General features: G+C 41.1%; 1 protein-coding gene across 3 annotated transcripts in view; it reads right to left on the bottom strand.

The window, feature by feature from the left end:
- The window catches only part of SHLD1 (shieldin complex subunit 1), an 80,225-nt gene that overhangs the window by 20,374 nt on the left and 35,011 nt on the right, over nt 1-24,840 (bottom strand). Inside the window, exon 3 of one of the 3 annotated variants that reach the window (XM_036245647.1) lies at nt 14,549-14,788. The exons of the other annotated variants lie outside the window; for them this stretch is intronic. Coding sequence (XP_036101540.1) covers nt 14,772-14,788 — 17 coding nt within the window. The 3' untranslated portion in view covers nt 14,549-14,771. Of the gene's footprint in view, nt 1-14,548; nt 14,789-24,840 lie in introns of those variants that run through there. 3 annotated transcript variants of the gene reach the window in all.

Below are 24,840 nucleotides of genomic sequence, written 5' to 3'. Positions count from 1 at the left end.
TGCTTCTCTAGTAGCCTCAGAACTGCAATACTAATTGTACAGCCAGTGGTCCACAGACCAAGATATCGGCTCCAGACACTCTTTTGAAACAAAGAGAAAATGAGTATTTCTACTCTCTCATGATATTCACTCCTCTTTGAAAAGATCACACAAAAGAAGATGTATAGTTTGGTTTTAAGAAGGTAAACTCTCTTTTAGCAAATAAACCATGCCAATCATAAGAAGACAGACAGAGTCAAAATTATTATTCACAGTTATCACTGGTAACATTTACTACCTTATTGATATTTTGGAATTTTCTGTTATAGAAGGTCTTCCTTAAATTCATTTCATTTCACGTATAAAAAAGACAGTCTTATTGCATAAGCCTAGAGAGGAATACAAATTTGTAGGGTAGTATTAAGAAGAAAAAACAGAAAGATTACTTAATTATACTGGTTATTCCAGATGACTAAATTTTTTTTTTTTAACTTCTGAATGGCAAAACCTCAAATGCATTTGTAACTTTAGCTTCTTAAAGGGGCCCAAAAAACCCATACACACAATAAATCTTTCATGTACATTTATGTTTTTCTGAATCTTGATCTGAGCAGGGGTTAACCAGGTATGTACATATAATCTATCAAGCTGTAACATATAAGATTTGTATACTTTATATGAAAATTGTATCTCAACACAAAAAATATCTATAAACATACACACACTTCCTGTCTTCAATAAGTCTTAAATGTGGCATAGAAATTAAGTTTTTAAAAAAAGATTCCAAAGAGTTATAATGTTCAGTTAAGTTGGTAACCACTACCCTAAAGCAACTAGAACATGTCTCGATTAGAATAGACATTCAGCAAATATTTGTTTTAATTAATGGGTGAATGAATGAATGAATGAATGAATGATTAAATCAACAAACTAATAACTATCTATGCTGGTCATGGCTGTAGGTGTACTATTGATTCAGCCCAGAAAAAGCCCTAAAAACATATTTTTTACAAAATGTTCCAGATAATGTTGTAAGTACTATAAATACTTTATTTTATTAACCCTCACAACAACTCTATAAGGTAAGTTAACTGTTCATGGTCTTTAGCTGCAGCCAACACAAGTCATTTTGGCTACTTTAAGCAGAAAGAGAGGTATTAAAAAGTATAACAGTACACATCATTGTTGGAAGAATTGCAGAAACAGACTCAAGCCCGAGGAATTGCTGATCAAATCAATAAGCAGACCTAAACAGCCAAAGGGGCTCTATCACTATTAGGAACCCAAAGAATTAGGAAGCTGCTGTTACAGATGCTGCACCAAAGTGACACAGTTTCTGCTACAGTCTGGAAGCTTCCCAAACAGAAAGCTGACTGCGAATCAGGAAGCTATCACTACAGTTGCTAGTTCCAGAACCATGGTGCCTCTGCCATTAAACACACCAACTAAAAATGAATGTACAAGTGCCCATCAGTAGATGAGTGGATAAAAAAGCTATGGTATATCTATACAATGAATACTATGCAGCAGTGAAAAAGAAGGATCTCTTCCCTTTTGAGACAGCATTGAGGAACTTAGAGAGTATTATGCTAAGTAAAATAAGCCAGTCAGAGAAAGACAACCATCACATAATCTCACTTATATGTGGAATCTCATGAATAAAATAAAATGACAAACAAAATAGATCCAGAGACATGGAAGCAGGGAACAGATTGACAAATCTCAGAGAGAATGGGAGAAGGACAGGAAGAGATTAACCAAAGCACTTACATGCATATATGTATAACCAATGGACACAGACAATAGTGCAGTGAAAACAGGGGTGAGGGTGGAGTGGGGGGAGTCAAAGGGAAAAAAAGAGGGGACATCTGTAATACTTTCAACAATAAAGGTAAATGTAAAAGAAAAGAAAAAGCAAAAGAGAAAAATAAAAATGAACGTACCATGCCCATTTCTCTCTTCCCACATAATCTAGATCTAAATTCAAAGGTTAATGGGAATGCATTTGATTAGCAGATCTAACTTACATCTAGAACACTGGCTGTGCAAAAAATTCTGGAAATGGAAATTTCCACCCTCTGTAAGGCAAGACATCATAGTAGTGATACCACTGTAATTACCTAGTTATTAATAACAGGAAAAGAGCCCTGGCCGGTTTAGCTCAGCGGTTAGAGCGTCGACCTGCGGTCCTGAGAGACCCGGGTTCGGTTCCCGCTAAGGGCATGTACCTCGGTTGCAGTTTGTCCCCGGCCCTGGTCGGTCGTGCGGGTGGCAGCCACTCGATGTGTCCCTTTCACATCGATGTTTCTCTCTCTCTCTCTGTTCCTCTCTCTCCCTCCCACTCTACCTGAACAAAAAAATGGGAAAATGTCCTCTGGTGAGGATAAAAACAAAAAAAACAAAACAAAAAAAAACAGGAAAGGAGCCAAGGGAAGGCCAGACATTATACGCACGTTTCCTGAAATACTTGCCTGTCAACCACACCTGGGAACAGAGGTCATTGGCCAGAATGGCCATGGCCACTGCAAGCCCCTGAAAATTTGGGATATTTAATCCCTAAACAAAGGAATTTGTCCTCTTGTGCTTTCGGGAGCCTCGGGACTCTCATTGGTTGGGGAGCGGTCTCCTGCATTCTCCCCGTGCACAATGGATTAATAGGCTGCAGCTAGTCTGATGCTGTACTGGACCGGGCTGCAACATGGAACAGAAGTTCTGGCTCATCTTCTAGCTTTATTAAAACCCCAGCTACTACATTTCTATGACTAAACTAAGGGAAATGTAACTTTGAAAATTTTCTCAGAAAATTCTTTTTCTCATAAGAAGTTCACCCCCAGCAGCACCAGTGGGGAAGAGGATGCCCCCAACTTGGTATGATAACAGAAGGAAGAGGTTGGAGTAGGCATTAGGTGGGCTAAGTGATAAACTAACAAATAATAAAACTGAGGCACAGAGATTAAGAAACTTGGTCAAAGACACACTGCTAGTAAGTGCCAGGGTCAGAATTTACACTCAGGAAGTATGCCCCAAGGCCTCATAAGGCATATTATTAGAGAATAATATGTGTTTATTAGAGAATAATAAACACAGTGCACAGGCAAGCTCGCGAGTGTGAGGTCTGTAGTCCTGACATACAAGTTTTGTGCTCACAAAGAGCAACTTCCAATTTTGTACTCATTAATCCTGACATACCCTCTAGAATGTGAAGTCTCATTTCATAGTTTCTCATCTTCAAAATTCAAAGTTATTATTAATTTCCTTGACCATTTTATTTTCAGTTTAGAAAGTGTTAGCAAGTGTTTTGGGTGATGGGGGGATTGAAAAAGATTCTATCATTAAATAGTCTCTGAAGAATCCGTACCCAGGCTTCGATGACCACCTCCAGCTCCAGCTCCTCACTTTACTTCCATTGTACAAATTAAAAGGATACTTAAAAACACCCTAAACTTATTTTAAGATTTTCTAATGGAACATCTTCCTGATCCTACTTCCATCAAAAAGTTTGGGAAACTATGTTAGATGCATTAGGATGATGGTTATTTAGCCTCTGCTTGGAAAGCTGAGCGTTATGCAGCTCTTATGGACTGGAAACCTCGAAACCAAAGCTTGTATGTATCCTCTGTTATCTGAAACTGATTACCACACTCTCAGTGTAGTTTGGTCTGTCAGTCTATCTATCTGTCTGTCTATCTATCTATCTATCTATCTTTCTTCATTTATCCATCCACCCACCCGTTTCTCTGTGAGGATGAGCCAGAGAGCAGAATAAAAGCATTTACTCTATCCAAAATAAATATGTCAATAAGTACAGACTAAGGTTGATATGAGTGAGAAGGGTCAGTTCCAAATCATAGGATGGAAATGTTAAAAGTTCCCCACAAAGGAGAATGTGTCAACTATTTTTAAAAGGCCATAATTTTGAACAGAGATCTTTCTGGGGGTAGGGGAAGGAGAAAATGCTTCATTTGACATGACAAGTTATGAATTGCAAATCTGCCTATTTGGAAAAGGTAAACATTTGCTGAAGATTAAGTACATGGCAAAGGTACATCATTAAATCTAAAGTAATTAAGAAGCTCCATTTAGTACTGCACACATCTCTCCATTTTTAATGAGCACACAGACTAAACAACCAGGACCCATAACCCAATCTATTTCTATGGTATAGAAGAAAATAATAAATGTCTTCAGCATGACTTCCGACAAAAAGAGTCTGACTTAATTACTCCGTGTGCAAGTGAAAATGGATTTCGTTAAACAAATGAGCCTGCCAGCCAAGGACATCCGTCATATGCTGGACTACATTTCATATTAATCAAATGTACATCAAATTGTATCAATGACGTGTGCACAGGAGAAGGGCTGCTGAACACTTACAACTTAATTCCTAACTGATTTTAGTTCATCAAAGTAACATATGCTCATAGCTTTTAAATCAGATGAGGCTGCATAAGTCTTATAATAAACAGTGGTTCCCTGCCTTCTCCACCCTCTTTTTGATTCCTTCCTTCCTTCCTTCCTTCCTTCCTTCCTTCCTTCCTTCCTTCCTTCCTTCCTTCCTTCCTTCCTTCCTTCCTTCCTATTTTTTTGGTACGTGCCCCTAGCGGGAACCGAACCTGGGACTCTCTGGTCCGCAGGCTGATGCTCCAACCACTAAGCCAAATTGGCCAGGGCCTCTTTCTGATTTCTAGGTCTACCTTTCAACTTGCCATTCCTTCTGGTTTTTTAAATCTTATGTTTAATTGATATAATCACATGATAATTTATCAGTTTTAGACATTTATGTTGATATCTGTAGGCCTCATATATGCACATGTACCTTCCCCCCTTCTCCATGGTTATGTCGATTTTTTTATTAAATCAATATTCAGTGTTTATATTATTAGAAGTACATAAAGTTGATTACTGCTAAACATACTAAGAATATGTTTCCTCCACTGGACAATATTATTGTTTCTGTGATTAATAGTTATTTCTGCTTGCTTTGCTTTATAACTCTTCACACCCTCCAGGAGCCTCTCAGTATAATGTTCTACGTGTCGAGATGATAGGACAGTCTCTCAATTCCCCAGCCCTCCTGTCACTCCCTCTGAGAGCCCTCCAGCTTGCTCCAGGTTGCTCTCCAGCCCTGCTTCACAGCTGCTGGCCTGGTCTCCCTTCTGTTGCTCTACTAAATTTCTTGTATTATTTCTATGATGATTTCCTCTACCCCATTTTGTGTTTCTTTTCTTTTTTTTTTTTTTGTAGATTTCTTCTGCTTCATCTCTGTTTCTTTGAAGTTCTTTAGTTTTTATTAGTCTTACTCTCTATATTTTCAAATTTAGGTTTTCCACAAATACCTGGTGATATTGGCTATGAGTTCATAATTTAAGAGTGAGGCATTAAAAAGCGAATTTGGAAGCTCTTGTCATGAGTAGGGCTTACAGACTGGTGGACTTCATACAGGGTGACTGGTAACCACTCAGGTTTTCCAGAGATGGCTCCTCTCATCTCTGAACTGGCCAGAGGATGATGGATAAGGATGCTGCTTTAGACAGGAAAGTCCAGAAAGTCCTCTTTGAGGAGGTGGCATTTAACTGGAGCCCTGAATGCAATGAGGAAGAGAGCGATGCAAACACCTGGGGCAGTCAGGTTTAGGGGAGAGGAGACAGCAAATGAAGAGTCCCCGAGTGTCTGACCGTGGGGTGAAGGGATAGTGACCACCGAACTGTGAGGGTATCTTGAGACCTAAAAATGAGGCAGGCAACTCCATAAATTATAACCAAATTTATTGTAGGGTAAGTTATTCACAAGGGGTGGGATTGGAGTGGACAGGCAATCCAGCAGTCCGTGTGTAGCTAATCTCTGCTAAATATTTTATAGTGTAGCTAAAGTACTAAGTGACTGACAACACAAAGAGGCAAAGAATGCAGTGTGAGCCAGGAACCATACCTCCCGCTGGTGTTGTGATAGATAATTGCTTACAATGGACACTAACACCTAGTTTGATATTTATCTCAGTTGCTGCGCCATTCTGGCTGTCACTGACAGGAATCTCTATGGTGACACTGTGTAAGCCACAGCACACAGCTAATCATTAACCATAAGCCTTTGGTGTGCTTGCTGGGAAGAGTTAGGTTAGTCATAGTTCACAGCATGGAAACTTAAACAGAAAAGAAATCAAGGAGGCACAAAGTAGGAGCCAGTCTTATTTACATCAGAACCTATACACTGAGATGGGAACAGACTTAGCAAGGACGAGGACCAGCCAGGAAGCCACTGTGGCTGGAGCAGAGTAACCAAGGAGGGGACAGAAGGAACCACAAGCATGTGTAACTTATGGAAACAATTTGCAGATAGACCTTGTCAGACATTAAAAAGCCAAATATTAAAATATTTAGACATATTTAATAAAAGTGAATCTGAATCAATCTGTGTTCTAACGTGGTTGTTACAGTGGGGTCATTGGTCTGCAGCAATAAGTCATGCTTTCCCACTAAAGAGGGGAGGGACGGAACCCATGAAACAGGTTGTTGAAAGAATCCCTTGATCAGAACTTTTCGCTTTTGTTTTGTTGCTCTATGTCCTGAAAATAACTTGGAAATGCTCTTGGGTCATTCCTCCACCTCTTTGATTCCTGCGATCCCACCCATTCTTTAAGAGAAAACAAGTCATTGTTACAGAAGGCTCTGTATCTTACAGCTGCCCTTTTTAACAAACACTTTTCCCAAATAAAACAATTTTTTAAAAAAGTGAATCTGAATCATTTCTACAGTATTTGACAGCACACAAAAGAAAATCACTATCATTTGCCTTTGTTTGGTGAATCAGGCAGACTAACAGGTATATGTTATCTATCCTTGTTCAACCTTATGAAGAATCTAAAAAATAAAAAATCTATAAACATAAACACTTACACTAGAGACTCTGAATAAGATATGGATCTGTACACACTTCTGAGCTAAATCAAAAGGAAGCAGCTCATGTGTTGAGAAAAATCAAAAGCTTGAAAAAAAACCAGCTGCCAAGGCAACGAGAAAAAATGTTAGACAGAAAATAGAGTTTGCATCTCAAGCACGACCACATTCAGATGCTGAGTGTCTTCTGGCCCTGCTGTGGAAGGCGTAGTTATCTTTCGTTCAGTCACTTCTGGAGATGGGGCAAGAAGTGAGAATCCACAGCACAGGGGCCTTTGCCAAAGCCAGGCAGTGGGGCAACTGGCCAGTAAAAAACCCTTTCAGAAGGTGAAAGTAACCTCTGGTTCATACACTAAGGCGTAAGGACCGTTTTTCTTTACTTGAACTTGTTCTACAACTTTTCCTGGGTGACACAGCTGTACAGAGAACTTCCATTTATGAGCTAGCCAGGAAAAGGTTACTGAGAGATTAGAAGGTCAAATAACTTGCTGGAGGGTTTCCAAATCCTTCTCCTTGAATTTCTGTAATTTCAAAGAGTGACTCAGAGCTGACTTTAAACACCATCTGTGCTCCTCCACTGGCCGCCCTGCTAAAAGCCATGTCATTTGTGCCAAGCTCGTTCTTGACGCTCCCCTCCCCAGCTTTCTCCACCGGGAGACGCCGCTGCTCCATGGGACCCTGTGCCATGCCCCTCCTCTGTGAGGCCTCCTCACTTCCCCAGGTACAGCTGGCTGTCGCCTGCCCCAGGTCCCGAAGCACATACGTTCAGTCTACAGTATTCAGCAGCATTTCCACCCTACTGAAAGTTTGTGTGTTACTGTTTTCTTATCCAGCTGTGACTTCCCAGAGGCAGGGACCCTGTCCTATCTACAGTGGGACACCAGATCCTGACACAGTGCTGAGGTAACTGGCTTAAGTGAGTGAGACAGAATGAATTAATGTACTGCTCTAGCTTTTAATGCTGGAGGACACTCCCAAGTCACAATTAGCGGGAAGAGTCTGGAAAGCTGGTGGTGGGTTGAGGGCAGGTGTGCCGAGCCCCAGCTCGGGCCTGAGGCGGTCGTGAGATGAGGAACCACTCTCATTTTCCGAGCCGTGTCTGCAGACACCATCTGTGTCCTGCAGAAGGTGGCAGGTGTTCCATTTAAAGGGGGATTTGATTTTCCAATGAGTTCAAAACGGCAGGGTTAAAAACATTAACCAGGCCTTTGGACCACAGACCTTTGTACAACAGGATCCCAGCGACGGAACTGGAGGAGGAGGGAGTGAAGTGACGCAGGAGAAGTTCTACTGAGCACTTGAGAAATGCTATCTGCTGTTTCCTTCTTCCTCTTCTCATTGTCTATATTCTGCAACTTCTTCTCATAGATTTTCACAGATTGTAGATTACTTTTACTTAAAAAAAATTAAGCTACTTTACTAAAAGAATTAGTAACATTAGAAGGCAACCCAGCTGGATGAGTGTGTAATATTTATTTTCCTGTATTATAGAAACAATCCCTCTTCTAGTTCTTCCTCTACATAAAAGTTACACACTGTTAATTTCTCTAACAAACAACTTGTTTTTAACTTTGAAATTTATATCTGAAGGAAAGGGCTCGCAGGACAGGGGAACCACACACCAGAGACAGAGGCGCCACCACGGAGCTTTCTGGCAGCTCTGTTCTCGGCCTCCAGGGGAAGGCTCGGATGTGAGTGGTGGCTTGCCCAAAAATTGAGCACTGCCTTCCTGGTGATGGTAACAGTAATAACGTAAACATCACATCCATAAACTCAACTTTAAGCAGACATCTGTGTTCTAAGGGAATCAAATGCAAACACATGCATGTTCTGTCTCCTCAATGCCAAAGACAGCAGATGCATCTTAGATGAAGGAGGTTCAGAGAGAGGAGTATAGGGTCACTTCAGGTAACTGAACATAAGCCAAGGGTTTAGACAAAATGGAATGAAGATGCAAATTGAACCTATATATCTCTTTCTCTTTTCAGGACAACTATTCTCTCTCTGTGTCACACCCACACACAACAGAGCAGGGTACTCACTGTAGACAGACTCTGTTCAAGACAATCATTTATAGCAACTTGGATAAGCAGAGGCCTAGAGATAATGCAAATGTCACATGGCCCCCAACCAGAGAGGAGCTGAACAAACATACCCATTAAGGTATTTTAAAGGTCAAGAGAAATAGTATGTAAGTGTTATAAGGGAGATTTTTCTTCTTATCAGTGAATAATCTCATTTAAATGAATATCATTTTAATACTTCAGGAGTCGGAAGAGAAATTAGCAACGAAGCTCAAAGTAGTCTGGGGGAAAATGGAGAAACATCAAGGAGAGAAGCACAGAGGTCTGTTTTAAGACTATCTTAGGAGGAAAGCCAGAGTACAAACACTGCATGGTGAGTTCTCCTAGGTGCGTGACCGTCCTGGAGCTCCAGGTCATGGCGAGGAAGGCAGACACACTGGCCACACAGCATGGGGTAGGGAAGGGGGCTACTGTATGGTTCCAGAACCATCAAGACCAGCACAGCCATGGACAGCCACTCAGAAATCTCTGCCTGGAGAGGCAAATCTTCTAATAAAATTCTCAGGTGAAGAACTGGGATCAATGGGATTTAAAGGTCTAAAACATGTTAGCGTCTAAGAGATCTGAAAGATCTAATCCTGCTTTTAGGATGAGATTGAGGACAACAGTCGTCAACAGAATGATTCTATCCTGGAAGAATGCAAAGCTTTTTTTTTTTTTTCTTCTAATTTGGAGTATAATGTATATGCCAGCCAACCTAATCTAAAAAATTCAAGCAGTGGATAAGAGAAGCTTGAGTTACATATCATGTTATACTGTTCTATAGCAAGGCATGGAAGCCCAGATCTTAATCTAAGTTACACTTTCACATATGGAGAGAAAGAAAGGAAAAAAGAAACTGAGGCAGTAACACATACAATTTCTACTCTACCCAAAAAATCCTTTAAAAATCTGGAGAAGTTTCTCTCCTAGACTCACTTCCATTATTCTTAAGAAAACACACACACACACACACACAAACACACACACAGACAACGGGAGTGGGGAGAGGAGGACAGGGAGAACAAAAGCAATGGCATTATAGGGAAATGTAGCAAAATAATAAGAAGAATTTCTCTCTGAGTGGAAGGATTATGGGTGTTTATCTTCTACTTCTTAGTGCCTTTTCATATTTCCCAATCTTCTACAATAAAAATGTAAACAAGAACATTTTTAGAGAGATCAAAGGAATTAGAAAAATCAAACTGAGACAACTCAGAGGAAGCAACACAACTATTGCAACTTAAAAACAAAAGCTTGTTCTGCCTCAGGCAGAGCCTCTGTTCATTCCTGTGTCTTAAAGGGCAACAGTCATTTGTCAAATATTTATTAAAGGTCCACCTAATGCCTGACTGTGGATGGAGAAATGAAAGGGGGGACTGTTGGCCTTGACATACTTGCAGTCAAGAAAGAATCAAAAGAAATAAAACCCCTAGAGCACTATTAACTGCTAAACCATGTTTCTGTCCTGTTTTTTCACAATGGCATAATCAGAGCTTGTGGAGAACAGAGGTCAGAATGCCATAAAGATTTCACTGAACTGGAAACCAGAGCTGACCCCTGAGGGACATGGGATTCGGATGAGCTCCCATAGTCCTCACAAAAAATCACAGCTAAATCGAAGTGCTTCAGTGGTTTCTTTTGGAAGGTAATATGGTCTGCTTAAAGACAGTGCAGTACTTGTGGGTCCTTTAACCTGTAGTCAAGTGTCATTGCAAACTTCTGCCTTTTCTAATGAGTCTCCCTGAAAATTATAGCAAGGTCCTGTTTATAAATTGATATATTTGAAACACTTTTGAGAATTATAATATACATATTTGAAAGTGCCTAAATCACAGCTCTATTAAGTTTCACAAACTGAACACACTCATTACAGCCAGCACATAGATCCAGAAATTTAACAGCACCAGAGAACCCCAGCAGCCCGTCCAGTGCCCGTTGAAGTTACTACCGCCACCCTTCTGAGGGTTATTGTTATTTTGACTTCTAACACCTAGATGGCTTTGTCGTTTTTATACTGAATACAAATGGAATTACACAGTAGTTCCTCTTAGGTATCTGCATTTCACCCAATCTTGTGAGACTCATCCATTGTGTTGTGTAGAATAGCAGTTTGTTCATTTTCAGTGATGCATAGAATTCCATTATATGAACACAGCCATTTATTTGTCTATTCTACTGATGATGGGCATTTGGGTAGTCTCTAGTTATGGCTGCTATAATTGGTGCTACCGTGATTATTCCATGACTATTTTCATTGGTGTATATCTTTCCATGAACATACGGATGCATTTCTCTCAGATATGTACCTGGAAATGGAACTGCTGGGTGCAAGGTACACAAATGTTCAGTTTTTAGAGATACTGGAAGTAGGTATAGGTATAATAGCGTATCTGAGAGTTAAGGATCCATTTCTGCTTTTGCCTGTTCCTAGCTCTAATGGTGGTATCCCATGTCACACCTGGCTCGAAACTGATCTTCTATCACCCAATACTGAGAGCCCCCAAACCATTCTATTCTCATCTACCTTAAAAATATTTTTTCATAGATATTACCTATGCTTGGGTTTTTTTGGTTGTTTTTTTTTTTTTTTAGTTTTTTTCCTAAATAAGAGGCCATAAACCAGAAGGGCAGAATAAATTATACTGTAGTTAAAAGCAAATTATATGACAAAGGACAAGCTGTCTAGTAAAACATACTTATAATTATAATTATCTCCAAAATAAATCAAATTATCCATATAAATTCAACCACTCACTGGTAAGTTAATGAAAAAATATGACAGTGTTGAGCTTTTAATTGCTTCTATTGCAAAACTCCCAAACTTAAACTTCGGTGATAAGGCAGAAAAGAGGCAATTAGTTTGCAACGGATGTGTCGGTGAAAACCTGTTACAGCACAGACCCAGAGTTAATATTCCCCAAGTTTATGAAGTCCATCTGTCCAATTTTCTCATGTTTCCACTTCAGACAATCTTACTTAGCCCTCCAAAATAATTGCTTTTCGTTATTGGGTTGTTGTGTTTTTTGGTCAGGATCTCTCTCTGATATTGTCATTATATAAGTTCCACAGGAGCCCTGTTATCTCAAACCCCAAGTTTAATTTCCTTTCCAGAACATTTTTTTATCCAGAATATTAAACCTCAGAAAAATGGCAGATGAAAAGATGATTGTGCAATGGTAAGGCTTAAATAAATTAAGCCTTCCAAGCTGTGATGCTCCTTCCTGTTTCTAAAAAAGTAAAATCCTTTTTTGAGGATATTAAACATTATTTGTGACCTTTAAAAAGGACTCCCTGAAGTCATTTATTCGTAATGAAATCTGGTTAGACTATCACAATAGTGAATAATATAAAATGATGCCAAGTTTTAATTGTAAGACCTGACAATGCCTATTACACATTTTCAAAATTACTGAATAGGTTTGAAATGGTCCAAATAACAATCAAACGGCCCTGGCCGGTTTGGCTCAGCGGTTAGAGCATTGGCCTGTGGTCCACACAGACCCGGGTTCGGTTCCCGCTAAGGGCATGTACCTTGGTTGCAGTTTGTCCCCGGCCCTGGTTGGGTCATGTGGGTGGCAACCACTCAATGTGTCCCTTTCACATTGATGTTTCTCTCTCTCTCTCTCTCTCTCCCCCTCCCACTCTATCTGAAAACGAAAAAATATCCTTGGATGAGGATTAAAAAAAAAAAAAAAACAATCAAACGTATTTTGCTTGGCACCATTTGGGAAAGAGAAATGAGAAATAATTCCCCCAATATTACATTCCCCATGGTGACTAGAGGAAAAGGGAGTTGCTCCTGGTACAAGACCTGCTCCCACACGAGTGGAAGGGCGGCTGCTCTGAGGGTGGGTGAGTGGGGTCATCAAGGAATGACTCCTTGAGCAGTGACGAATGACTTGAGGGGCGTGGAAAGGAACTTCCACGGCATCTTTCCATGGCATCTAGAATCCCCACTCTGCTGCCTTCTGATGTTGTGACATGTCACAGAGTATTGTGATCAATATTTTTATTCATTCAACAAATATTTCTGAAGGATCTATTATGAACCATACACTGTTCTAAGGTCTAGAGACTGCGATGAATATCACAGATGTGGTCCGTTCTCATGAAGCTAAAGATTCAGAAGAGAAGGTAAAACAAGGAATAAATAACTACACAGATCAATTCCAATAAGTCACATATATGGTATCTCCAGAGACCACGGCAGCAAGTAAATCGGATGTGAGGAGATGGTGTCAGGCAGTGAGTGACTTGGTTATGTACGACATGTGGTATAGTTAACCAGTGTTAAACATGCTGAATCCATGATCATAACTAATACCATCTTTAGCCATAACCATTTGTCATATCTTTTCATTAGTCATTTCAATACAATTAAAAAAATTTTTTGAGTACTCGTTTCCATTTCAGCCTCTTGGCACCACAAAAGAATGCCGAGATGACAGTGGTGGCTGAATGTAATGTGTACACTATATCATCTCTTCTGTCTTATAAATAAATAAATAAATAAATAAATAAATAAATAAATAAATAAAATGCCAAGATGAGTACGGGATGGTTTGTTCTCAAAGAGTGCGTGGTCTTGTCTTGAGAAGAAGCAGTCTCACAGATAAGCCCCCAGACCACAACCTGAAATGCAGCCTAGTGAAGGACACACAGAGTCAGCTGTAAGGGAACCTACAGGAGGCAGGGCAGACTGCAGCAAACAAAAGTTTTTGGTCTGGATTGCATGAATATATAGCACTTCTCCAGGCTGAGAAGGAGGGAAGGGAACTCCTGGGAAAGGGAATGGTCAGGAAAGTTGAAAAGAGGTGCAAAGGTCATGGTGTGTTGGATAAGCAGCCTGCAGACTGGCTGAATGGCAGGGGAGGAGACCAGAGTGGTGGGTATGAGGGCAGAGACAGGAAGGCCTGTATGGATGGGTGCCCTGGCCCTCTGTCTTGGAGTTGGGAACCACAAAGAGGCCTGGCAGGAGACACAGGAGGGAGAAAGGTGTGGTTGGACTATTTACTTCCTGGCTTCCTTCCTGGGAGGTTGCCATGTGGTGGCTGCATCCCTCCACAAGTTCAGGGCTCTGATCAGGCAGGCAGCACACTCAGCACAGCTCCTGTGAGCACCCTCTCAGAGTTTCTAGGCCCAGGTACTGGGCTTCCCCTTGTGGTTTCTTCCCAGCTGCTCACAGCTTTGTACATACTCTCTTTATTAAGCTTTCCTCAAATTACCTGGTTGGACTGTGTTATCCGTTCCCCACCGGAACCTGAACTAATACAGTCATGCAGCAAGGAAATCAGGGAGGCTGATAAAGGCAATGGAGGCACATACAGAGAGGGAGACACGTGCAAGAGGAGGAGGAGGGAACTGGGGATGAAAGGTCATAATGATGGTGAAGAGTGGGGTGATGGGGGAGGTGCAATGACAGACTAGCCACAGACCACAGCATTTATGTGAAACCTACCATGTGCCAGGCACTATCCACAGGCTTTAACATAAATCATTTTATTCTTCCAGCTTTGTTATGAGGCAGCCCATTTAACAGATGGAGAAACTGAGACAAAAAGATCAAGTGACTTGCTCAAGGTCCCAAGCTAGTAAGTGGTGAAGCTCAGATTCAAACCCAGGGAAGTCTAATACCAGAGTCATGCTCTCAGCCTCTGTGCTAGACTGACCCCTCTGGGTGGGACAGAAAAGGGCCTTCAGAATTCAAGATCTTGCAGGTGGCAAGGCACTGGTGATGTCACCTCTTGGGACAGCCATGTATGTAGACTGCTGAAGAAAATCTCGTTACCTTGTACAAACTGCCTCAATGACAAGGCAGAACTTTGTCCAGGTATCAAAATGGCAGAAATCCTTAAAAAAAAAAAAAAAAATGACTGTCCAAATAAATTAGTCAGGTCTTCTATAAAACCATAATTATGTTCATATAAAACCTCATATTGCCCAGCCGGTGTAGCTCAGTGGTTGAGCATTGACCCATGCAACAAGAGGTCGCCGGTTCGATTCCTGGTCAGGGCACATGGCCAGGTTGTGGGCCCAATCCCCAGTGGGGGGCATGCGGGAGGCAGCCAGTTGATGTTCTCTCTCATCGATGTTTCTATCTCTCTCTCTCTCTCCTTTCTTCTCTCTCTAAAATAATCAATAAAGGAAAAATAATAATAAAACCTCATATTATAAAAAACATATCATATAATAGTTATTTCAATATGGGGAAGCAAGGATTGTGGTTACAGAGAATCTATAAAACTAAATGATTTTTCCTGTAGGAGCTTAGATATTATATCTTATTTTGTTACCATCTAAAAGAGTTTAATTATATTTTGTTACCAACTAAAAACACTAAACGGCTTGATCCCAGACCAGCAAAGGATAAAGCAAAAGAAAAACCTGAACGACAGAGAAATATAACCTGCAGCCAAGTTCACACCCACCTACAGTAAAGAGAAGCCCTCGGCGCCAGCTGGCCTCTGCGGGCAGCCGCTTCCTTCCGCCAGGCCCAGGGCTCCCTCTGATGGTGCTAACGTCACAACCCACAGTGGTCCAGAAAATGCAAACTGTGCTTCCCACATAGGCAGATGCATAATAACCAGGTCTCTTGCAGCAGATAAGACCATGAAAACAACAGTGCTCTGAACATGAGGAGTGCTAGAGACGTGTAATGACACCTGGCACCTCCCATTCCTGTTGCTTATTTTAAATGGCATCTCACTATATTCACCCAACTTCTTTGGCTGGCAGAGCCATGCCAACATGTTCCTATTAACATCAGAAATAACTTCCACAGCAATCTCTTTCCTTGAGGAGAGAGAGAGAAAGGGGAAATGCTCCCTAGTCAGACTCCTGTATTTTCCATCTGCACTGTGGGCTGCCAAGCGTGCCAGCCCAGCCGAGGTTGTAATGAGGAATCTAATAATGAGCTCTGGACACACAGTGGCTGGAGGCCTGCAGGTTCACCGTGGGTGTTTGATAATAGCTACTGGTGGTGTTGACCTGCCTCTGCCTTATTTTGTTCATATCCTCGGGCTTGGTCCCATGCGCAGTTAAAGATGGGACTATAGAAAATGGTCCATTTCTGCAATTGTTCACTCAACATCAAAGGCAGGTTGCTTTTCCGTGCAAGATGGGGCAGCTGGCAGATGACACTTATCAACACTGACGTTCCATATATTTATAGTAACGGGAGCCAAGAAAAGCTGATACTAGGTTGAATATCCTTTCAGGTTCAAACTGCTAATTTGCTTTAAAAGAATACACCCTTTATTTTTAGTATAATAGGAGAGATCTCATAAAGTATTTTGAAAAGAGACATGGTTTAGTTAAGTGTATTGTTAATTTGGAAAAATTCCTATTTTCCTGATGCCTCAACATCCCCATAAATAGGCTGTGAGCACCTGCCGGGTGACCAGGTGCACCAGTGTTGTAAGGCTGGTCCAGGCTATAATTTGTTCCTCTTCTCACCCTCCCCTGTGACCAAGAGACATTCAAATACACCAATAAAATCCCCTCATGTCTTCTGCTGGTGTGGGGATTGTACCTGAGCCCAACAAAAGTACCTGCCCAGGGTGCTCACTCTCTCAGGTCCCCTCCTACTTGGCTGAGTCTACTCCCGGCTGCTCCTCAGGTGCCTCCCTCCTGTAGGATCTGTGAGTACAGTAAACGCTTTCATTTCACTTGCCTCTCCGAGTACCATTTCTGCAGCTGTGTTGAAATCACCCCTAAAGACCCGTCGAGGGGGACTCGATCCCCATTTACAAGGCACTAAGCTATCCAGTGGTTCCTAAAAGGAAGCTAAGGCCCCCGGTGACCGTAAAGGCCAAGGTATACAGTATGTAATTGATCCACAGAATCAGATTTGAAAAATGAAATCTGAACATTAGGATTTGGCACGGCAATCTAACTTTAAGGATCTTCAGATAAAATTGAGAAGATTCAAACTTTAATCTACATTGTAGAAAATTGGAGATTTTGTCATAAAATTGTTCCATGGCTACATTTTTTCCTTAAAAATGCAACCTCATTCCAACCAATGAACCAGTTACAGGTACTAGTATCTTAGGTGCAAATTGTAAAGCAAAATATCTGTGTTAACAAATGTATATCTGTACCTTTTTCATGCAATAGAATTCAAGTTCTTGTTTATAAAACAAACAAACAAACAAAAACCCAATGATATAGGAGGAAGTCACTTTCCTGGATGGAAATACACAATAGCAACATTTATGGATATCACTAATAAAAAATGTAATCCTTTTCATGAAATAAATGTTTGTTTTTATCCTCCCAAGAACATTTTTGCATTTATCTTCAGATAGAGCAGGCGGGAGGAAGAGAGAGAAAAACATTGATGTGAGAGAGATACATTGAGTGGTTGCCACCCACACAACCCCAACTGGGGCTGGGGACAAACTGCAACCAAGGTACATGCCCCAAACCGGGGATTTTCTGGTCCGCGGGCTGACGCTCTAACTGCTGTGCCAAACTGGTCAGGGCAAAAAGGTAAAAGAAGATGATCCAAGTCTTTCAGATCGGTAAGAAGCCATTGCTCAAAAACTTGTTTATTCATTTGTGCCTTACTCAAATTAACATTATCATTTTCTTCTTGGATCCAGTTAATACAAGCTTCCAGCCACATTAGAGGCACTTTAACATGACCATGTAGCTAAAAGCCAGGTTTCAACTCTTAGTGCAATACTAGTTACACTCATTTCTTTTAAATAAAATAAATATTATACATCTGTTACCTAAAAATAAAATAAAATAAAATAAAGATAAAAAGAAACCTTCATCTTCTAAAGTCAAGGTTGGGGACCGGCTGCCTGGAGGAAGCAAGCATTCTAGTCTATTCCTCCAGGCTGTGACTACACGAAGGGCAGCCCTACACACCTGTGGGCAGGGCCTGCGTTATTCAGAATCGCCTGCGGTTCTTGAAATTCTTTAGTGCTGGTTGATGTGGAGGAGAGGTTACATTCCTTCCTGCTCCATTCTACTGCAAGTAGTAGCTCTGAGAGGGCTCCCTGTTTCTCTTTCGCATCACCCTATCTGTCCCCAAATCTGATTTCCCCTTCCATGAGCTCACAGCTGGGTGGCACTTGCCAGCCTCCCTGGCTCCCAAGTGTGGCCAGATGACTAAGTCCATAACAATAGCAGTGGTGGAGCGTGTGGAGGGGTGAGTGGAGGCATGGTTTGGAGCAGAGGGGAAAGGCTGTAGTGGGAGGGAGAGTAGCCAGGAGGGAAGAATGGAGAAAGTGGACATCGACACATTAGATTCATCTTTCATAGCCTTTTACTATAAACAGGAGAAGAGAAATGGAGCAGTAGCTGCAGAGTAATATGGAGTCAAGGGAGGATTTCTTTGTCTTTTTTAAATATAGGAAATATACAGCATGTTTTTTGTTTGTTTGTTTGTTTCACTAAGAATGAGCCAGGCAAGAGGGAGAAATCAGTAATTCAGGAGAGAGATGGTTGGAGGTGTGATGTCGGCTGGAAGGGGAGAGGGGGACTGCACATCAGTGGAGCCATCGGCCCTAAATAGCAGCACAGGCAGCTCACCCACCATGACAGATGGGGGCATCCAGGAACAGAGGCAGGTGGCAAGGGGATGAGAAAGTTCTTTTTCTGTTGCTCTCTGTAAAATCAGAAGCAAGATGCAAGGTCATGTGGAATCACAAGGTGATCCTTAAAAGAGTCAGAAACCAGGTGCCCTAGAACTGCCAATCCAGCCCATTCTTTTCTTTCTCTCCCCTCTTTTCGGTGACTGACTGACTGATTGTCATTGTGGGGTCCTATTAATGTTGTGAGCTACAATTTAGTTTCACCAAAAGCATATGCTGCATAACATTAAATTAATGCTGTTACTTTACTAGTTTTGTTTGGTTGGTTTTTGGTTCTATCACTGTACAAGCACTGTAAGCCTAAGGCCCTGTTTGACCTTTCAGCATGCTCACCACACACACACACACACACACACACACACACACACACACACTAACTACGTGAGCGGTGGATGTGTTCTTTATTTTGATCTTGGTAATCATGTCACAGTATATATGTATATCAAATCATCATGTTGTACACTTTAAATATTACAATATTTTATGTCACTTATTCCTCAATAAAGCTGAAAATAAATGCCAGACCCATTTCTAAGGGGAGGAAACCGTTCAGAGAATCTGATTTAGCAGCCATGACGGGGCAAAAGAAGGCAAATTTTTCAGGAATCAAGTGCACGCAGAGAAAAACCACTCATTTTTAACAATGCTTAAAATACTAAAAATCCTTGATCTGTTCACTCTCAATTTTCCTGGTGTACTCTTCCTACTCAGTGGTAAAAAAAAAAAAAAAACATATGAATGTCCCAATTGGGAAAATAAGCTAAGGACATTTTCCTAAGAATCCATAGGTAAAGAAATGTGAGTGGCCAATACATAATATGTATGTATTCTGTATTTTATCCGTAGAGGCAGAAAGTAGAATGGCGGTCACCAGAGAAGTGGGGAGATGGGGGTTCGTGTTTAATGGGTTCAGAATTTCAGTTTGGGAAGATGAAAAATTTCTGGGGATTCACAGTAGTGACATGAATGTACTTAATGCCACTGAACTATATATTTTAAAGTGATTAAAATGATAAATTTTATGTTACATGTATTTTACCCCCCAAAATGCATTTTATTGGCAAAGAAATGCAAACTAAAACAATGAGATGACACTGTGTACCCACACTGTATCCTATGGGATGAGTGAATGTCACCATCTCATGACACACTCTGAGGCAAGGCAGTGGCCATGCCTTGAGGACACCCAGCAGCCCCGGGGAGAGGCCCATGTGGAGAACCAAAGACTCCAGCCAAGAGTCACCTGAGGGAACCTCTTGGAAGCAGATCCACTAGCTCTAGTCAAGGCTTTGTCTTGACAGCGACCTCATGGGGGACCCTGGGCCAGAACCCCCAGTGAAGCCACTCCCAGACTTCTGATCCACAGACACTGTAAGATTATGAATGTTTATTGTTTTAAGCCACTACGTTTTGGGGTAATTTATTATTACTCCCAATAAATAACTAAGCTCGCTATCCTTCAATATCCAGTATGTTATAAGAAAGTGTTTACCAAACTACATTTAGAGGTTAAAAAAATGTTTGTCACAGATTTTCACATAATTTTAAAGCCTCTTATTTAATATATTTATAATTGATGGATCCATAATCCTTTATTTTCTCAGTTGGTTAATCTTAGATGGTAGAAGATTTTTCAGAGAAGTACAGATTGCTGTCATGACATTCAATACCCTGGCAAACTGTGTGTTTCAAAGAAGGATAGGGAAACTCTTTATTTTATGGGGCTGCAGGGGGCCTCCTCCCCAGCAGGTTCTTCCTGCACAGTCTGCTGAAGTCCTCTGAGTGGCTGCAAGCCAGCATCAAATCTAGGACAGCGCATTGGGCTCTCAGGTACCGCCTGGCTGGCTTTGTCATCCCTGGCCTCTTTCGCCAGAACACTACAAATCAAAGTCCCAGGCTAAAGCTTAGCATCAAACCTGGAGATGAAAGGAAGACGAGACCCAAGGAGACAGACAAAACCTTCCTCCTGTGAGGCAGTATGGCAGCTGGCCAAGCCATCATCTAACATCAGCCCGAAGTATCATTTTTCTTTCTTTATTTTAGGAACTTTACCTGGTCTTTCACAATTATTCTTTTTTAAACCTCCTCATGACAAACACTCTGAGTTTGCCTGGTAAAAACATCACTGCAGTAGAACGTCTTCTAATCTGAACATTTCAGAGGCCGGTTTCAAGGGTTTTCTATCACTGGAGGGTAAATTCCAAGAGGTCAGAGACTGCATCTAGCTCACACTTCACCCCAGGAGCTAGCACAGTGCCTGGCACATAGTAGGTGCTCAGTGAATATTTGATGAATAAACGCATTGAATTTACTTTCCATCTCTGAAAGTCTGTCAATCAATTAAAGGGTATTTGTTGAGTGCTTGTGTGTATAGAATGGTGCAAGGAGTTTTAAGGGCCATGAAACTTAACTTGGCATATGACTGATGCACTTGGAAAGACAATCAAGTCCTCATTGTGTAGCCATTGAAATTCAGGAGTTCTTTAGGCATAAATGCAAAGGTGTACCTGTCTCAGCCAGTAATGTTTTAAATATTCTATGTAGTTCCTATGGTACCTGAAATTAACAAACATTCATTGAGTACTTACCATACTTGATGAGGGCAAAGCAGCCATAAAGGTGAGCATTACAGCCTTGGATGGTTTGGCTCAGAAGTTAGAGCCAGCCCAAAGACCAAAGTGTCATGGATTCAATTCCTGGTCAAGGGCACATACCTGGGTTGCATATTCGATCCCCAGCCCTGGTTGGGGTTGTGTGGGAGACAACCAATCAATGTGTCACTCTCACATAAATGTTTCTCTCTCTCTCTCTCTCTTTCTCTCTCTCTTTCTTTCTCCCCCCCCCTCCCTCCCCTCCCTTCCACTCTATCTAAAAATCAATGGAAAAATATCCTAGGTGAGAATTAACAACAACAAAAAAAGGTAAGCATTACAGTTAATAAGCAATAAGAAAATAACAGATAAGAATAAGAGTATAGATGATATATTTCCTACCAATGTTCTGTATTTTCAAATTCTTCTACAATCAGCCAGCATTGGTTTTAAAGTCAGAAGAAAATAAATGGTACCCCTGAAGGGGTGGAATGAAGTGGGAAAAATATTAGGTAAGTCCATAAAAATGAGTGGGGAAGAAGCAATGCCTGATGGGAAACCATAATAAAAGAGCATAAGCTTTGTGTAAATCTAGGTCAATCTCAGCACTACTACATATTAGTTGTTTCTCCAGGCAGAAAACTTTGCCTCTCTGAGCTTCAGTTTCCTGAACTGTAAAATAATAATAATTTCTTCTTTAGGTAGAGAAGGAAGATTAAATGAGATAATACATCGAAGGCTCTCAGCACAGTGGTAGGGGGAGTAAATAGTGGCTATTATTTCAAGTATCTTATTAGGTGATAAACAGTGATATCTGATGCGACTTTTGGGGTTATTAGAGCTGTCCCGAATTCCTCTCCCACTACACAGCTGTGGAGCCTTCCCCTGCCCTGTTCTTTTACCATTTTTTCATTGTCTTCTCTTTCGTTCCCCTGCTTCTGTCTCTGCCAGTGGTCACCAGTAACACCCACTGGTGCGCTCAGGTCTGCGGGTGGGATCCAGTTTAATGAGGCAAGGGCCAGGTCATATGATCTTGGATCCTGCCATCCTCCCTACTCAGCTGGTGACTGCAAGGCTATTACTCACTCTTGGCAACTCTGTGTCATCTAACCTATAAAGTGGGGACAGGATCCCTGCCTTTACTTTCTAGAGAAAAGCAATGAGAGAAGAAAAGAAACTAAGTAAATAGCCTCTGTCAACAACAAAGTAACTGGTGACAGACTTGCCCTCTTGCTGTGAACAACTAGAAAACCAGACAAAATGTATGGAGCAACTGTTTCAGATACTGGACACAGGTAGTACAGGACTTCAATCCCTGAGAGAAGGGAAACAGTAAAATGTCTATGATTGCCCCACCTTCTGCCTTACAGGTACTTTCTGGTCCGCAGGCAAGGAGGGGGATCCAAGCAGAGGACATTCTCTCCTCACCGAGGAGACAGAGATTGAAGCTTGAGGTGGCTGGAACTTGTGAGGAGGAGTTCTGGAGACAAGGGAGCTACACAGAGAAAGGGCTCTAGAAATGGGCATGGGGGAAAGGGGGCTATTCTGTGTATTGTAGGATGTTCAGTGGCATGCCTGGGCCTCCATCGCCTGGGTGCCAGTGGCACGTCCACAGCTGTGACAATCAAAAATGTCTCCAAACATTGCCAGGTGCTCCCTGGGGGACACATTCTTCCCTGGTTGAGAACCACTGGTGTAGAGTAAATACTCGAGTTATCTACACAAATGAGGAAGGATGGAGACAATTGTTATATGATATAGGATGACAGTAGTTAGAAGAAAACTTGTCCTGGGCTGGAGAAGGAGCTGCTAAGGGCCAAATGCACTGGGCCATTCTTGGTGGCAGAGTGGCAATCCCCTCAGGAGTATGCTGGGCTGTGGCACTGAAGCCTACCTCCTGTGAGACAAACAGTTTAAAATATATGTATATATATGTATATATATATGTGTATATATATACACACACACATATATATATGTTTTTATTGATTTGAGAGAGAGAGGAAGGAAGACGGAGAGAGCAACATAGAAGAAAGAGATAGATGATCAGCTGCTTCCTGCATGTCCCCTACCAGAGATCGAGCCCACAACCCAGGCATTTTCCCTGACCAGGAATCGAACCAGTGACTCTGGGTGCATGGGACAATACTCAATTAACTGAGTCACACTGGCCAGGGTGAGACAGACAGCTTTTTCCTACATGGACGCTGCTAATCAGACACATAGCCATAGGGATGAGCCCATAAATGGAAATAGAAATTTAGCTGTGTACTCAGAGCAAACGAATCTAATTGTATGGATCTATTTAAGGAGAGTCATATCTATTAAAGCAATCAAGATTTACTCTAAACAGTAATTATGCATTTCATGGAATTAAAATGGTGTGTCGAACAGGTACATTCAGACATCTAGTTCTTCAGTGATTTTTTAAAAAGCCATCATTTAATCACTTATGATCACAGTTTCAGAAAGGAAAATCCACCCCAACATTTCTCACCTCCTCTTATGAGAAATTATTATTTTTAGTTCCACCTCTGGAAGTACATTCCAATGATGTACGTGCCACAGCTCTGTATCTGCGACTATGGCAACTCATTAAAAATGCCACCCCTGTAAACTCCTTCATGGTATATAAATTTGATGTTTTAAAACAAATATTTTACCATGAATTAATTCTTAGTAAAAAATAAGAGTAACCTAACTTAAACTGGTTTCTATAACACTTCTACCATCTGTAAATATTTCTTGCACATTGTTTTAAATAATTTTTTTTCAGTTACAGTTGACATCAATATTATATTAGTTTCAGGTGTATACCCCAGTGATTAGACATTATAAAATGTATTAAGTGATCATTCTGAAAAATCTCGTACCCATCTGATACCATAGTTATTAGAATATTATTGACTATATTCCTAATGCTGTACTTTACACCCCCGTGACTACACTATAACTACTAATTTGTAGTTCTAATTCCCTTTACCTTTTTCACCCATCCCCCAAACCCCCTCTCATCTGGCTACTGTCAAAATGTTCTCTGTATCTATGAGTCGGTTTCTGTTCTGCTTGTTTATTTTTATTTTTAGATTCAATTATTGATTGATATGTATTTATTGCCATTTTACTGTTCATATTTTTATCTCTTTCTCCTCCTTCTTTTCCTCCTCCCCCGCCTCCTCCTTCTCCTCCTCTTCTTCTTCTTCAAGAAGACCCCTTAAGATTTCACAGAATACTGGTTTGGTGGTGATGAACTCTTTTAGCTTTTTCTTGTCTGGGAAGCTCTTTATCTGACCTTCAATTCTAAATGATAGCTTTGCTGGGAAGAGTAATCTTGGTTGTAGGTATTTGCTTTTCATCACTTTAAATATTTCTTGCCACTCCCTTCTGGCCTGCAAAGTTTCTGTTGAGAAATCCGCTAACAGACTTATGGGCATGCCCTTGTAGGTAACTAACTGCTTTTCCCTTGCTGCTTTTAAGAGTCTCTCTTTGTCTTTAACCTTTTGTATTTTAATTATGATGTGTTTTGATGTGGGCCTCTTTGGGTTCATCTTGTTTGGACTCTCTGCAGTTCCTGGACTTATATGTCTATTTCTTTCATCAGGTTAGGGAAGTTTTCTGTCATTATTTTTTCAAATAGGTTTTCAATTTCTTGTTCTCTCTCCTCTCCTTCTGGCACCCCCATGATACCAGTGTTGGTACACTT

The sequence above is a fragment of the Molossus molossus genome, unplaced genomic scaffold, assembly GCF_014108415.1.
Source record: "Molossus molossus isolate mMolMol1 unplaced genomic scaffold, mMolMol1.p scaffold_m16_p_6, whole genome shotgun sequence".
NCBI classification, from domain to species: Eukaryota; Metazoa; Chordata; class Mammalia; order Chiroptera; family Molossidae; genus Molossus; species Molossus molossus.
This window is presented reverse-complemented; position numbering and strand designations above follow the sequence as displayed.